Here is a 13,409-nt window from a genome sequence, read left to right as displayed (position 1 = left end):
ATGCCAACCAATCAGTTTCTATCTTCAGCTTGTTCAGTTAAATTTTTCAAATGAAAGACAGAAGCTGATTGGTTGCCATGCACAACTGCTCCCGTTTTGATAAATGCCTCTCAGCCTTCCTACAAAACATCCACCACCTTCCAAACCAAAGAATTTCTCATGTAACCAGAAAAACAGCTAATGATTGGGGATTCCATTACACCATCTGCTCAACGGGAAGAACGACAGTGAATTAAGAACACCTGCTTGACCGAGGTCATCTACGGCCTCAATCATTTTGACAAATATATCCTTATTACAAGAAATCAAACTGTTGAATATATTGATTCCCCCCCAAGCATGTTCCCTGGGGTCATAAAGTAATCAAAAAGAGCGTGGAGTCGGGCGTAATTAAAAGCAAAACCCCAACTGAGAAGAACACATGCTACCCACAGCTGCCACAAAGGTCACCATTAATCCCTATATTTTTATTACTAGATAAGTCAACTGTGTCTCTCAGTCAGTGTCCTTGTTTCTGGGAGATGAGGATCAGGAGCACTGCACTGCTGTGCCAATCAAACATACTGGAAGGAGATTAAATTAAAGCCTAGCTCAACCCGAAAACAAAAATGTGATATAATGCAGCTTACCAGTCCATAGAGGTGACTGCATCAGTCTTACTTATCTAGGGTCCTTTCACACGGGCGTTCCGTTTTCTTCATCAGTTCCAGCTCATTTTTTTTTTTAGTTAGAAAATTGAATAAAAAAAAGGATGCAGACTTAGTTTTTCACACCCGTTGTGTACATCCGTTTTCTAACAATATTCTAATTTTTGGAACGATAAGAATCGGTCCAAAATTGATCGACCGATTGGAATTCTATTAAAAGAATAGCTTATTGCTAAGGAGCGTGCCAGCAAGCCAGCTGCCACGTCCTTACCAACCGATGAGTCACCAGCTGTCAGCGGGATTCCCCACTGACAGCTGAATGTAAGATGAGCTGGTTGCTAAGGAGATGGCCGGGTTCGCTGACAGCTCATGAGTCATCGGTTGTTAGGACTGGGTGCCGGTGTTCTATTGAATAGTGCCCTCCGTTGAAAAGTGCCCGCATATGCGCAGTACGCAAGGGCACGCCAGCTGATTTCCTGATCAGCTGGCATGACGTTACCATGGCGCATGCGCATATCATAGGAGGCATTTTTCGATGGGAAATACCATTTGACGGGCACAATTGAAAGCTAAGCAAACAGCGGAGGGAGACCGTAGTTGTCAGATTGTGGCTAGCTGTTGCGGAGCAGGTTTACAGTGTGCTCAGGGTCGGGTTTTGTCTGTGTTACAGGGCGGGTTTGGTGTGTTGAACGGCGTGTTTTGCCTGTTTTTTGCCACAACTCGCCCAGCAACAGCAAGGTACAATCTGACAACCACGGTCTCCCTCCGCTGTTTGCATAGCTTTTAATTGTGCCCGTCAAATGGTATCTCCTGTCAAAAAAAGCCTCATACGATGTGCGCATGCGCCATGGTGACGTCAAGCCGGCTGATCGGCCAGCTGGAGTGCCCTTCCGTACTGTCATTCGCGGGCACTTTTCAACAGAGGGCACTATTCAATAGAACACCGGCTCCTAACAACGGATGCAAAAATGGACCTTTTGTCTCCTTTTTTGTAAAGACAGAAGAAAAATAGGGATTTCTTCAGTTTCAAAAAACAGATGTTAACGTCATCAGATGAGATCATCCGCCAATATCTGCTTGCCCATAGGAATACATGTATGTTCGTTTTTCATCCGTCAATGGACGGAGGAATAATTTTCAAACCCCGTGATCCTGCCAATAACACACGTCCTGTCCTTAGGGGACAACACAACAATCTATGGAAGAACAGCGTTGCCTCCTTTGGCGGCTCTCTGCTACAAACACCTCTCTCTCCTCATCTTCATTAGTATAAGGCCTCATGCACACTGAACATTAAAATAATGTTATAAAAACGCCAGTAACTTTGCAGTGAGTTTTTCAGTGTTTTTTTTTTTTTTTTCTTCAATAGATCCAAAACGTCAAAAAAAAAGCTGTCGAGCCGCGTTTCTGAGCGTTTATCAACGTTTATCAGCGTTTTTACAGCTGAAAAACTCCTCTTAGAATCCACTAGTTTTGGGGGTTTTTTAAAGCCAAAAAACGCCCCAACCAAAACCTGCTGATAACAGCCTATGTGTGCATGGACACATAGGATAACATGATGGGGGCTTTATTGACTGTAGAAAAAAAAAAAAAACATCTGCTGTAAAAATGTCCAGTGTGCATGAGACCTAAAAGCTATCAAATTGTATTGCCCTGTGTGTACTATAGATCTTTTCTTTGGTACCTTGAAGCATTAACCAAGCTTTCTTATTCAACATGAATTATTTTTAATCCTTATGCTGCTACCATTAATAAAAAGCTAAAATGAATATTATATTTCCTGGTTTATGGCCTAGGCCAAAATTATGTCATACATTCCAGGATTCTTCATGGGTATTTTCCTCTTAAAGAAGAGGAAGGGCTTTTCTCAGCTAAGCAGCTAAGCACACCCTCCTGTCTACATGCCTGAGCTAGGGGCAGACGGATTCCAAGAAGTAAATGCTACACAAATCATCCGCCCTTACTCAAGATGGCTAGAAATGCTAGGGGGTGTTTTTCAAAGTGATTTCTCTACAGAATAAAGCAGAGAGAGACATGGACGGAAGGAAGAGCTGGCTTTGAAAATTAAAAATAAATTGGGATATTGGTACTGTTGTACACATGAACTGGAAGAAACAAGGTCTACATAAGCTCGTAATTGCAAAGGTTGATTGTGTGATTGATTTTTGTCGAAGGAGCCTATCAGAAAATTGTCAATAAATAAGTGCAGCGCTAATGTTGCAACCTTAGCGCTGCACTTATTTATTTCCAGTTTTTGCTTTTTGTCTACAAGCTGTGCTGGCTGCTAGGTTGCAGGTTCACAGCGCAGTATTCCTTTAACTTTATTTTTTGTATTATCAGAAAATTGTCACCCGAACAGCACCTGCTTCCAATCAGATATAGTCAGTGTTCAGCTATTCCATGGGTGTCAAACTAGCGGACCCCCAGCTGTTGCGGAACTATAAGACCCATGAGGCATTGCAAGGCTGACAGTTACAGGCATGATCCCCACAGGCAGAGGCATGAAGGGACTTGTACTTCTGCAAAATCTGGGGGGGGTGCCCCCAGTTTGACACTCCAGAGCTATCATGACAGCCAGTGCCACCAGCTTTCGCAATACAATAGTTCAGAAGGGGAGATTTAGCCATTTGCGCTGTTAGCGAGGATGGAGGATTCTGTTTGATTTCTTTTGTCCAGGCCTTGTTTACATCAAAATCCCCCCCGCATTCAATGTGCGGTTCTGCATGCACATTGACATGCGTTTGTATTGCGTTCATAGACAAGAAAATGCATCACGCTATACTTTTTTCTAAAACGCACATGAAAGCATCACAAAAGGTTTAAACTAGGCTTGTTGAAATACATTCATTTTTCTTGCATTTACATTTACAACTTGTTTAAAAACGTGTTGGACCACACATGGCGAAAATAAGCCCTGGGCTACCAAAAAAAAATGAGCTTGTTCACCAAGCAGTAGAAGGATGGGAAGTCCCTGTACACAACTAGAGGAGAGCTGTCATCTAATGGTAGGGAGGCCAGATTTTCAGGACAGGCCCGTTCACCGACAGACAGCCAATCAGCTCCTGTCCATCACACTGCCCAGTTCAGCTTCAACAGGTAATCCATTTAAATCACAACATTCCTAATGGTGGCCATACATGCTTCAATTTTATTATAGTGGTATTAAATCCATTTTACAAAAAACTTTCTGACACGCAGGGATTTTATGACAGAAGAGACCCTGTTGGTATCTCCCCCATCTGTCAGCTGTAATGTACATTGGAGTCGCACACGTACAGCTCAGCATACATCTACAGCATCCATTGTGTTCCGCGACTCCCATGTGCATGCGCAGGAGTGACGTCATTGCGGTCCTGCCATTCAAGGGGCTGAACAACCGGACCCCAGAAAAAAGTGCCAGAGACCCGCGGGATCAGTGACAGCGCAGCTCTGGAGGGCACATTAGGAAATTCAAGCCTGCCATAATGTGCTAGTAGGCAGTGCCTACTAGCACATTATGGCATAACCCACCTGGGGGCTCATGTAGTAAAAATAATTATAATAATAAAAAAAAAAAAAAAAGGGGGACGAGGAAAAGACTTTACTACCCCTTTACCTGCTTAAGGGGGTCCTATGCCCACCTATTCTTTACAGCCAAGCAAGCTGTCATTTTAATCTGTCTGTTGCCATGGTGTTGCACATGTGATCAGTTATGACACCAGCTATTTGATGGCTTGACAGTTCAGTTGAGAAGACAACCAACTGGGACAGTTATCATTGACGGCACATCTTCAATTCAACTGTTTTGGGAAATGTTAAAGCAGAGCTCCATCCAGAATGGGAGCTCCACTTGTTTGCTTCCTCCCTCCCTCCGCTGTCACATTTGGCACCTTTCGGTGGGAGCAGATACCTCTCAAATCCAGGTACCCGCACCCAATTCCGGGTAAGATCGCCACAATCGTTGTGCGGCGATCTACGCAATTTCTCCCCCCCCCCCCCCGCTGCCTTCTGGGAGACACACTGGTTCCAGAAGACTGCCGCTATATGTTTGAATGGACACACAGAGTTGTGACTCGGCTAGGGTGCCCCTATAGCAAGCTGCTTGCTGTGGGGGCACTCAGCAGGAGGGAGGGGCCAGGAGTGGCGCCGAGGGACCCAAGAAGAGGAGGATCTGGGCTGCTCTGTGCAAAACCAACTGCACACAGCAGGTAAGTATAACCTTTCTTTTTTCCCTTTAAAAATAACAAACAAGAAACTTTCGTATCACCAAAATGACCAAAATTGGCAAATAGCCTAACTTCCCTTCCAATCGATTTAGATCACCAGCATGGAGAATTATTGTTCGACACCAGTGGTCTTAAACCCAATCGCATTTTGATTGATCAGATTAGGAGACACGATCGGTAACTTACAATCACATCTTCCAACTATTGATTGATATCCACTTCCCTATGTGTGGCATACCAATCATTTGGGTTATTGATAGATTACTGATTTTGATACTGATATTGATTGGGAAGGAATCATTCATTGATGTATGGACAACATAAGGACTTTCACCATGCCACCAAATCCTCCTCCTAGCAATCAGCAGGCCTCCAGCACTGTACAGAGCTATCACTCTGCTACACACACACACACACACACACACACACATCACCATCCTGGTCTTCAATGGCATCTTGCGTTTGCCAGCTAAGCAGGAGGATGACCATATACAAGGGCTGGAGGCGATCTGCCATCAGCTGGGCACTGCAGTGTCCTTCATTGGTGGGGGAATGGGCAGAAACCTCTGCAATGCATACAGAGACCTGTCACTGTACACCCCCCATACATACACTGCACTGACAGTCATCTCTATCAATATATATATATATATATATATATATATATATATATATATATATATCAGTATATGGACAGAGATCCCAGGAGAACATATACAATGTAGCATTCTATACAACCAATCACAGCACAGCACACATAGATTACAGGCACAATCACCATGTATAGGGATCATGTATAGGGATCATATAAAGGGAATCATACAATGTCTGTACAATGCACACCAGACACATTCTAGGACAGCCATCAGCATATCTTACCGGCATCATCTCTGCAGCGGGGGTGTGTGTGTATGAACGGGATGACAGATGGGGGGTGCCCGGTGTCTGGGCTATGTCCCCCCCGCCCTGGCTCTCCTGCACTCCCTCCCAGGAATGGATCGGGAAACCCCAAACGTGAAATGGCTGCAAATCCGCAGAGCAGGCCTCTCCTCCTCCTCCCGCTTCCTCCTCCTCCTTCCTTCCTTCCTTCTCCTTGTCGGCGGATGGTAATGGGGAAAGGTACGGCCGCGGCCACAGGTTGGGAAAAAGGATGCGACTGTGCAAAGGGGGAGTGAGGAGGAGCCGGAGGGGGCGTGCCCAATCCCCGGGCAAGGCGGGGACAGTGCGGGGAAAGAGGGCGGGGTCTCAGGTAGCACCGCAGATGATAGACAGCTCCGTTCAGCCTGCTGTCAGGTCCGGCGTGACGTCAGCGGCGAACAATGTTGGGAATGCGGAATAGGTGTCTGTGGCCCCGCCCAGGTCAGGTGGAGGCTGCATGGGAGGACATGTGTTTGTGTGTGTGGGTGATGGGTGACTCAGGGTGACAACAGGCTGAGCTGTGTGTCTGTGCTATGACTGTGGTCATGTGATGGTGCACTGATACAGTTCATCACATCCTCAGTGACCCCTTTTGGATTTTTTTTTGGAGGATCGTCTTCTGTAAAGCAGAACTCCATGAAAAAAAATGTTTCCTGACGCCAGTTCATATGTATGTTGCCATGGATTGGTGTCCGGAAAGTAAAATTACGGTTAGTATCTGATACAATTTTCCATTTTCCTGGCGCCAACGTGGCAGCATACATATGGATTGGCGTCAGGAAAGGAACATTTCGGTAAGTATTTGATACCATTTTTACATTTTCCTGACGCCAATCCATATGTATGCTGCCATGTTGGCGCCAGGAAAATGGAAAATTGTATCAAATTCTAAGCGTAATTTTACTTTCGGGACACCAATCCATGGCAACATACATATGGATTGGCATCAGGAAAGGAAAATTACGGTATTTGATACAATTTTCCGTTATTTTGCCTAGGGGCCCTCCGATCCTCCGGAAAACCGCACTCCTCCACGTTCAGCGGTGGACTGTTCCTGCTGTCCTCACATCCAGAGCCAATCTATGGGCATGATGACGTCACTAACAGTCCTTTCACAAGACCGCTAGCGTGTGTGTGTGTGGGGAGGGGCAGGAGCGGCAGGGATAAGTCTTGCAATCGATAGATTAGGTAAGTATATCTCCGCAATCCCCTAGACAAAAACAAACAGTTAACCCATGCAATGCGGGCACAGCTCCACTGCATGGGAACATTTTTTTTCTCCGGAGTTCTTCTTTAACCGCTTCCATACTGGGTCAATTCTGGCATTCCTCTCCTTTCATGTATAAAAAAAACAGTTACCTCAATTTTTTTTGTATAATGTGAAAGATGATGTTATGCCAAGTAAATAGTTACACCAAGTAATTAGATGTCACGCTTCAAAATTGCGCACGCTCATGGAATGGCGCCAAACTTCGGTAGGCTACGCTTTAAAAATGTTTACAGATTACCAGTTTAGGGGTACAGGGGAGGTTTTGCACTAGAATTATTGCTCTCGCTCTAACGATCGCAGCGATACCTCACATGTGGTTTGAACGTTGTTTACATATGCGTTCGCTTCTACGTGCGAGCACGGAGGGACAGGACTGCTTTAAAAAGAAAAAATGTAATGCTTATTTTATTTTTATTTTTTTTTTGCACTTTTCCTATTTTTTTTATTATTATTACTTTTATTCCTATTACAAGGATTGTAAACATCCCTTAGGATATGGCACGACAGGTCCTCCTTACGGAGAGATCTGGGATCTATAAGTCCCTAGGAAAGCCTACGATCAAAAAAAAAAAAAAAAAAAAAACAATCTCAGCTTCCCAGCCAAAGAAAAAGCAGTGTTTACATCTGACGGTGCCGGAAGTGACATCACAACGCTGTGCCCGGCCTCTGAGGCCTCATGCACACTGGACGTTAAAATAACGTTATAAAAACATCAGTAGCTTTGCAGTGAGTTTTTCAACGTTTTTGCAATAGAGTTTTTTAGTGTTTATTAGCGTTTTTCCGCATTAGCGTTTTTTAGCGCTTTTTTTTTTTTTAATTTTTCAAAAAAAAATGTTTGTTTTTTTTGTTTTTTTTTTTACAATGGATCAAAAACGTTAAAACACGCTGGTGAGTGAAGTTTTTGAGCGTTTATCGACGTTTATCAGCGTTAGAGCGTTTTTACAGCTGAAAAACGTCTCTCAGAACCCACTAGTTTTGGGGTTTTTTTTCCTGCTCAAAAACGCCACTGCCCAAAACTGCTGACAACAGCCTATGTGTGCATGGACACATAGGATAACATGATGGAGAGTTTAATGACTGTAGAAAAAAATGTCTACTGCCAAAAACGGCTGCTGTCAAAACGTCCAGTTTGAAGGTCATAGAGATGGCCGGGGACCATCTGGTCCTCGGTCAGCTCTTTGGTTAACGGCCGCTGCCGGCCAATTAATTCTCTGGCTCACCGATCACACGAGCGAGCCGATAGAAGCACCAGAGGGTGGCAAGAGGGGACATCCCCTTCCACCGCCTGTAAACAGTCAAGCGGCTGAACCGCTATGATTGTTTTTTACAATGCAGGGAATCGCCAGCAGAAAAAAAAGATATCTGAATGATGCCTACAGCTCCACTTCAAGTCCAGGATGTCATAATGCCCTGTACACACGACCGGTTTTCCCATCGGAATAAACTCTGAAGGTTTTTACAACTGAGTTTCGACGGAATTCCGCTCAAGCTGTCTTGCATACACACGGTCACGCCAAAGTACGACCGTCCAGAACGCAGTGACGTACAACACTTACGACGGGGCTAGAAAACGGAAGTCCAATAGCTTCCGTCTCGTACTTGCTTCAGAGCATGCGTTTTTGGTGCCTCAGAACAGCATACAGACGAGCGTTTTTTCCGATAGGAACATGTTCTTTATCTAAGTCCATCTGAATTTTCAACAGAAAATGTCCGATGGGGCATACACAAGGTCGGAATATACGATGAAAAGCTCCCATCGGACTCTTTCTGTCGGAAATTCCGCTCGTGTGTACACGGCATAAGACTTCCTATGGTATAGAAGTGGTTAAATTTGACTCTGTTCACACCTGTGTATCACGCTTAGCCACATTTTGATTTATTTTTGCTTTCTTTTTGTGTGTGCATGTTGCATAACAGCGTAGGCTGGACCATTCACTTGAATTGGCTGTCCTAGCGTGAGAAACATGCCAAAGTACAGTAGCTCCTGCAGCTTTATTGGGTAGTGAGCCTCGTGCAACAAAATGTGATTGCTAGCCACGTTTGGCGTGTCACCAGGAATGTGCGCATAAACACGTTCCCAGAACACAGAAGTGTGAATGGGGCAAAAGTTTTTGTTTTCTTTTAATTTTAAACAGAGTAAGTGAGGGTTATAACCCATGTCAGGTTTTTTTTATACCTTTTGTGTCCCCTTGGGAAGATTTCCCTTCACTTCCTGGTTCATGGCCAAAACAGGAAGTGAGAGGAAATCCCTCCAAAGTGAGGGTATCCCTGGGTGTCATCAGAACTAGTGTCCTCATTGAAAGATTTCCCTCTATTACTGTTCTGGGAATAACCCAAAATTTGGTATTTTGTTTCACTTTTGATGATAAACAGGACAAATAGAGAGAATTAATCTCGCTAACGGGGGCACAGGCAACAAAAAAAACCTGACAGGTGGTCCAATCCATAGGCGCGCGCAGGTGGGGAGGTGTGCCTGGGCACACCCTAATCACTACATGCAGTGCTGATCCCCCCTACTGCCCAGGCTTCCCCCTTGTGTTTGCCGCCCTGCAGGGCTGCTGGCTTCCCTCCTCTCCCCAGGGGATGTTTCAGGTTGGACAGTGGGGGAAGGGGCCGGTAAATATGTAATTTACCGGCCCCTTCCTTTTCTAAGTGAACACACTCGCTCATTGTGTTCATTCATAACTGAAGCAGAGCAAACTGTGTTTGCTCTGCTTAAGTTTGTGAATAAACAGGAAGCCACTCAGCACAGACCACTTCCCATTCATTCCCCACCCAAGAAAGGCACATGTGTTTGAGCTTTGGGTTGCACATCCTAATGCAGTAGGCTGCGCACACCTATGGTCCAATCCCTCTTCACTTAAAAAAAAAAAAAAAAAAAAAAAGTTTTCCATTAGCTACACTTTAGCTCACAACACACTTTACAATCTGAGTATACAATCTCCTTTATATTTATGAACAATTATGGAGTACATGGGCCTGCCTGATTGTATAGAGATGTATTGGGTAGTTTAGGTGGGGCCTCTTATTACTAGGGATGAGCCGAACACCCCCCTGTTCGGTTCGCACCAGAACATGCGAACAGGCAAAAAATGTGTTCGAAAACGCGAACACCGTTAAAGTCTATGGGACACGAACATGAATAATAAAAAGTGCTAATTTTAAAGGCTTATATGCAACTTATTGTCATAAAAAGGGTTTGGAGACCTGGGTCCTGCCCCAGGGGACATGTATCAATGCAAAAAAAAGTTTTAAAAATGGCCGTTTTTTCAGGAGCAGTGATTTTAATAATGCTTAAAGTGAAACAATAAAAGTGTAATATTCCTTTAAATTTCATACCTGGGGAGTGTCTATAGTATGCCTGTAAAGGGGCGCATGTTTCCCGTGTTTAGAACAGTCTGACAGCAAAATGACATTTCAAAGGAAAAAAAGTCATTTAAACTACTCGCGGCTATTAATGAATTGCCGGTCCGACAATACACGTAAAAGTTCATTGATTAAAAAATGGCATGGGAATTCCCCACAGGGGAACCCTGAACCAAAATTAGAAAAAAAAATGGTGTGGGGTCCCCCCAAAAATCCATACCAGACCCTTATCCGAGCACGCAACCTGGCAGGCCGCAGGAAAAGAGGGGGGGACGAGAGAGCGCCCCCCCCTCCTGAACCGTACCAGGCCACATGCCCTCAACATTGGGAGGGTGCTTTGGGGTAGCCCCACAAAACACCTTGTCCCCATGTTGATGGGGACAAGGGCCTCATCCCCACAACCCTTGCCCGGTGGTTGTGGGGGTCTGCGGGCGGGGGGCTTATCGGAATCTGGAAGCCCCCTTTAACAAGGGGACCCCCAGATCCCGGCCCTCCCCCCTTTGTGAAATGGAAAGGGGGTACTACCCCCACCATTTCACAAAAAAGTGTTAAAAATGACAAGAGACAGTTTTTGACAATTCCTTTATTTAAATGCTTCTTCTATCTTCTATCTTCCTTCGGTTCCTTCCTCCATCTTCTTCTTCTGGTTCTTCCTCCGGTGTTCTCGTCCGGCATCTTCCTCCGCGGCTTCTTTTTCCCTTCGTCTTCTGGGCCGCTCCGCATCCAGCATGATGGGAGGCTCCCACTATGTGACGCTTCTCCTCTTCTGACGGTTCTTAAATAACGGAGGGCGGGGCCACCCGGTTGAGAGCGGAACCGTGTCTGTCTCCGCTCTGCACAGTGAGTGGAGACAGACCTGTCATCCGTCTGCTCACACATGAGCATTTCATAAGCACGCACAAAATCCAGAGTGGGGACACTCTAAGAGCCCTTACACACTGACAGCAGCTAATTTTTGCCGCGCTTTACTGTCGTTTTAGAAGCGCTTTTCAGCCGCTAGCGGGGGGTTAAAGGCACCCCGCTAGCGGCTGAATAAAGGGTTTCAAAGCACCCGCAAAGCGCCACTGCCGAGGCACTTTGCAGGCGCTGCCCATTGATTTCAATGGGCAGGGGCGCATTAGGAGCGGTGTATACACCGCTCCTAAAGCGCCCCAAAGATGCTGCTTGCAGGACTTTTTTTTACGTCCTGCCAGCGCACCACCCCAGTGTGAAGGCACTCAGGCTATCACACAGGGACTGCAGATGAGGCATTTTTCAGGTTAGCGCTAAAGTGCCTGAAAAATGCCTCCAGTGTGAAAGGGGTCTAATACATGAGGTGTTTTACTGGCCAGATCACCACGTTAACCACTTAAAGCGGAGTTCCAGGCTTTTTTTTAATTAAAAGTCAGCAGCTACAAAAAGTTTAGCTGCTGACTTTTAATAAACAGACACTTACCTGTTCCATGGTCCAGAGATGCGGCCGCACAGAGCCCCGCTCCTCTCCCTCTCCTCTCCTCGGCACATCCATTGGAACTGTGGGCGCCTGGCCGTCACAGCTTGCGGCTTCAGGGCCGGGCGCGCACTGTGTGAGTCACACTGCGCTCTCCCAGTGGACAGGCAATCTTCTGGGACCTGTCACCTGTCCCAGAAGATTGCCGAGAGGGAGGGACCGCCTAGGGGAGAGGAGGAGTCGCCTAGGTGGTCCGTGGGGGGAAGTGGGACAGGAAGCCCCTCTCTAAAGTAGTCACCCCCCCCCCAAAAAAAAATTACATGCCAAATGTGGCTTGTAAGGGGGGAGGAGTGCTTAAAGCAGAAGTTTCACTTTTGGGTGGAACTCCGCTTTAAGGACCAGGCCTATTTTTCAAGCTTGTTGTTAAAAACATTTTTTTTTTTGCTAGAAAATTACTTAGAACCCCAAACATTATATATATATATTTTTTTCAAACACCCTAGAGAACACCCTGTCACACCATATTTGTGCAGCGGTTTTACAAACGCAATTTTTGGGGAAAAAATACACTTTTTGATATAAAAAACAAAACAGTAAAGTTAGCCCAATTTTTTTCTGTATTGTGAAAGATAATGTTACACCGAGTAAATTGATACCCAACATGTCATGCTTCAAAATGCGCCTGCTCGTGGAATGGCTACAAACTTTGGCACTTAAAAATCTCCATCGGCGATATTTAAACATTTCTACAGGTTACTAGTTTTGAGTTATAGAGGAGGTCTAATGCTAGGATTATTAGTCTCAAAAACTTAAAAAAGGACTGGTGTCACCGGTCACCCACCTCCATCCCTGAAATATGCAACAAAAGATTCGCCTTTTAATTGAGGTGGGCACCATTTGGCCAAAAAGCATCATACCAGTAATTAAAGTATCAAGTATATGCGTTTATTCAGGTAAAAGTCATGCAAACATTGGTATCGTTAGCAATGGCCAGTTGTAAAACAACATACATGTAAAATGGACAATGGGTACATAAATGGGTAATAAACATATAATACATGGGCATCTAGTGTACCCTATGAGTAAAAGACATGTGATACACAAGCATCTAGTGTATCCAACGCGTTTCGCGAGACCCAGCTCGCTCTTCAGGGGTTGATGCGTGTACAGATGTACCTAAGATGGAAAAATATAAATGGGTGGGTGGTATAGTATTGATAGAGTAGTTGCAGAGCGTGGGAGCCAAAATGTGGGGTTCCATACTCACCACTAAATAAGGCCAAAACAACAGGTGTGCGGTTCCCAGAGGTAGCAGCAGTCTTAACCGGGAACTAAGGAGGCGGAGCCAAACGGGACCCCGGTGGGGAAAACCAGAGGCCAGGCATGGTGTGCATGTGAGAGTGTGTCCCCAGAGTCTCACTGAGTCCATGTGTATTGGAAACTGTAGGCGAAAAAAAGTATAATAATACATTAAGTACTAATGGTATGTATATGTCTCTGTGTGAATAGAGAGCCTGAGCCAAGAATAGAAAGGGCATAGGAGACTGAAGGGGGAAAGGAAAATGGATTCCAAT

At 45.2% G+C, this 13,409-nt stretch overlaps 1 protein-coding gene across 1 annotated transcript in view; it reads right to left on the bottom strand.

Annotated features, from left to right (window-relative positions):
* PPP1R13B (protein phosphatase 1 regulatory subunit 13B) overlaps positions 1-6,056 on the bottom strand; it is a 173,329-nt gene extending 167,273 nt beyond the window's left edge. The window contains exon 1 of the mRNA XM_073609860.1: positions 5,732-6,056. Within this exon, the coding sequence (XP_073465961.1) occupies positions 5,732-5,740 (9 nt within the window). The 5' untranslated portion in view covers positions 5,741-6,056. The remainder of the gene's footprint in view (positions 1-5,731) is intronic.
* Between the last annotated feature and the right edge of the window lie 7,353 nt (positions 6,057-13,409).

Source organism: Aquarana catesbeiana, linkage group LG13 (assembly GCF_042186555.1).
Source record: "Aquarana catesbeiana isolate 2022-GZ linkage group LG13, ASM4218655v1, whole genome shotgun sequence".
Classification (NCBI taxonomy): domain Eukaryota; kingdom Metazoa; phylum Chordata; class Amphibia; order Anura; family Ranidae; genus Aquarana; species Aquarana catesbeiana.
The sequence above is the reverse complement of the archived record's forward strand: the minus strand, read 5'-3'. Positions and strand labels throughout refer to the sequence as shown.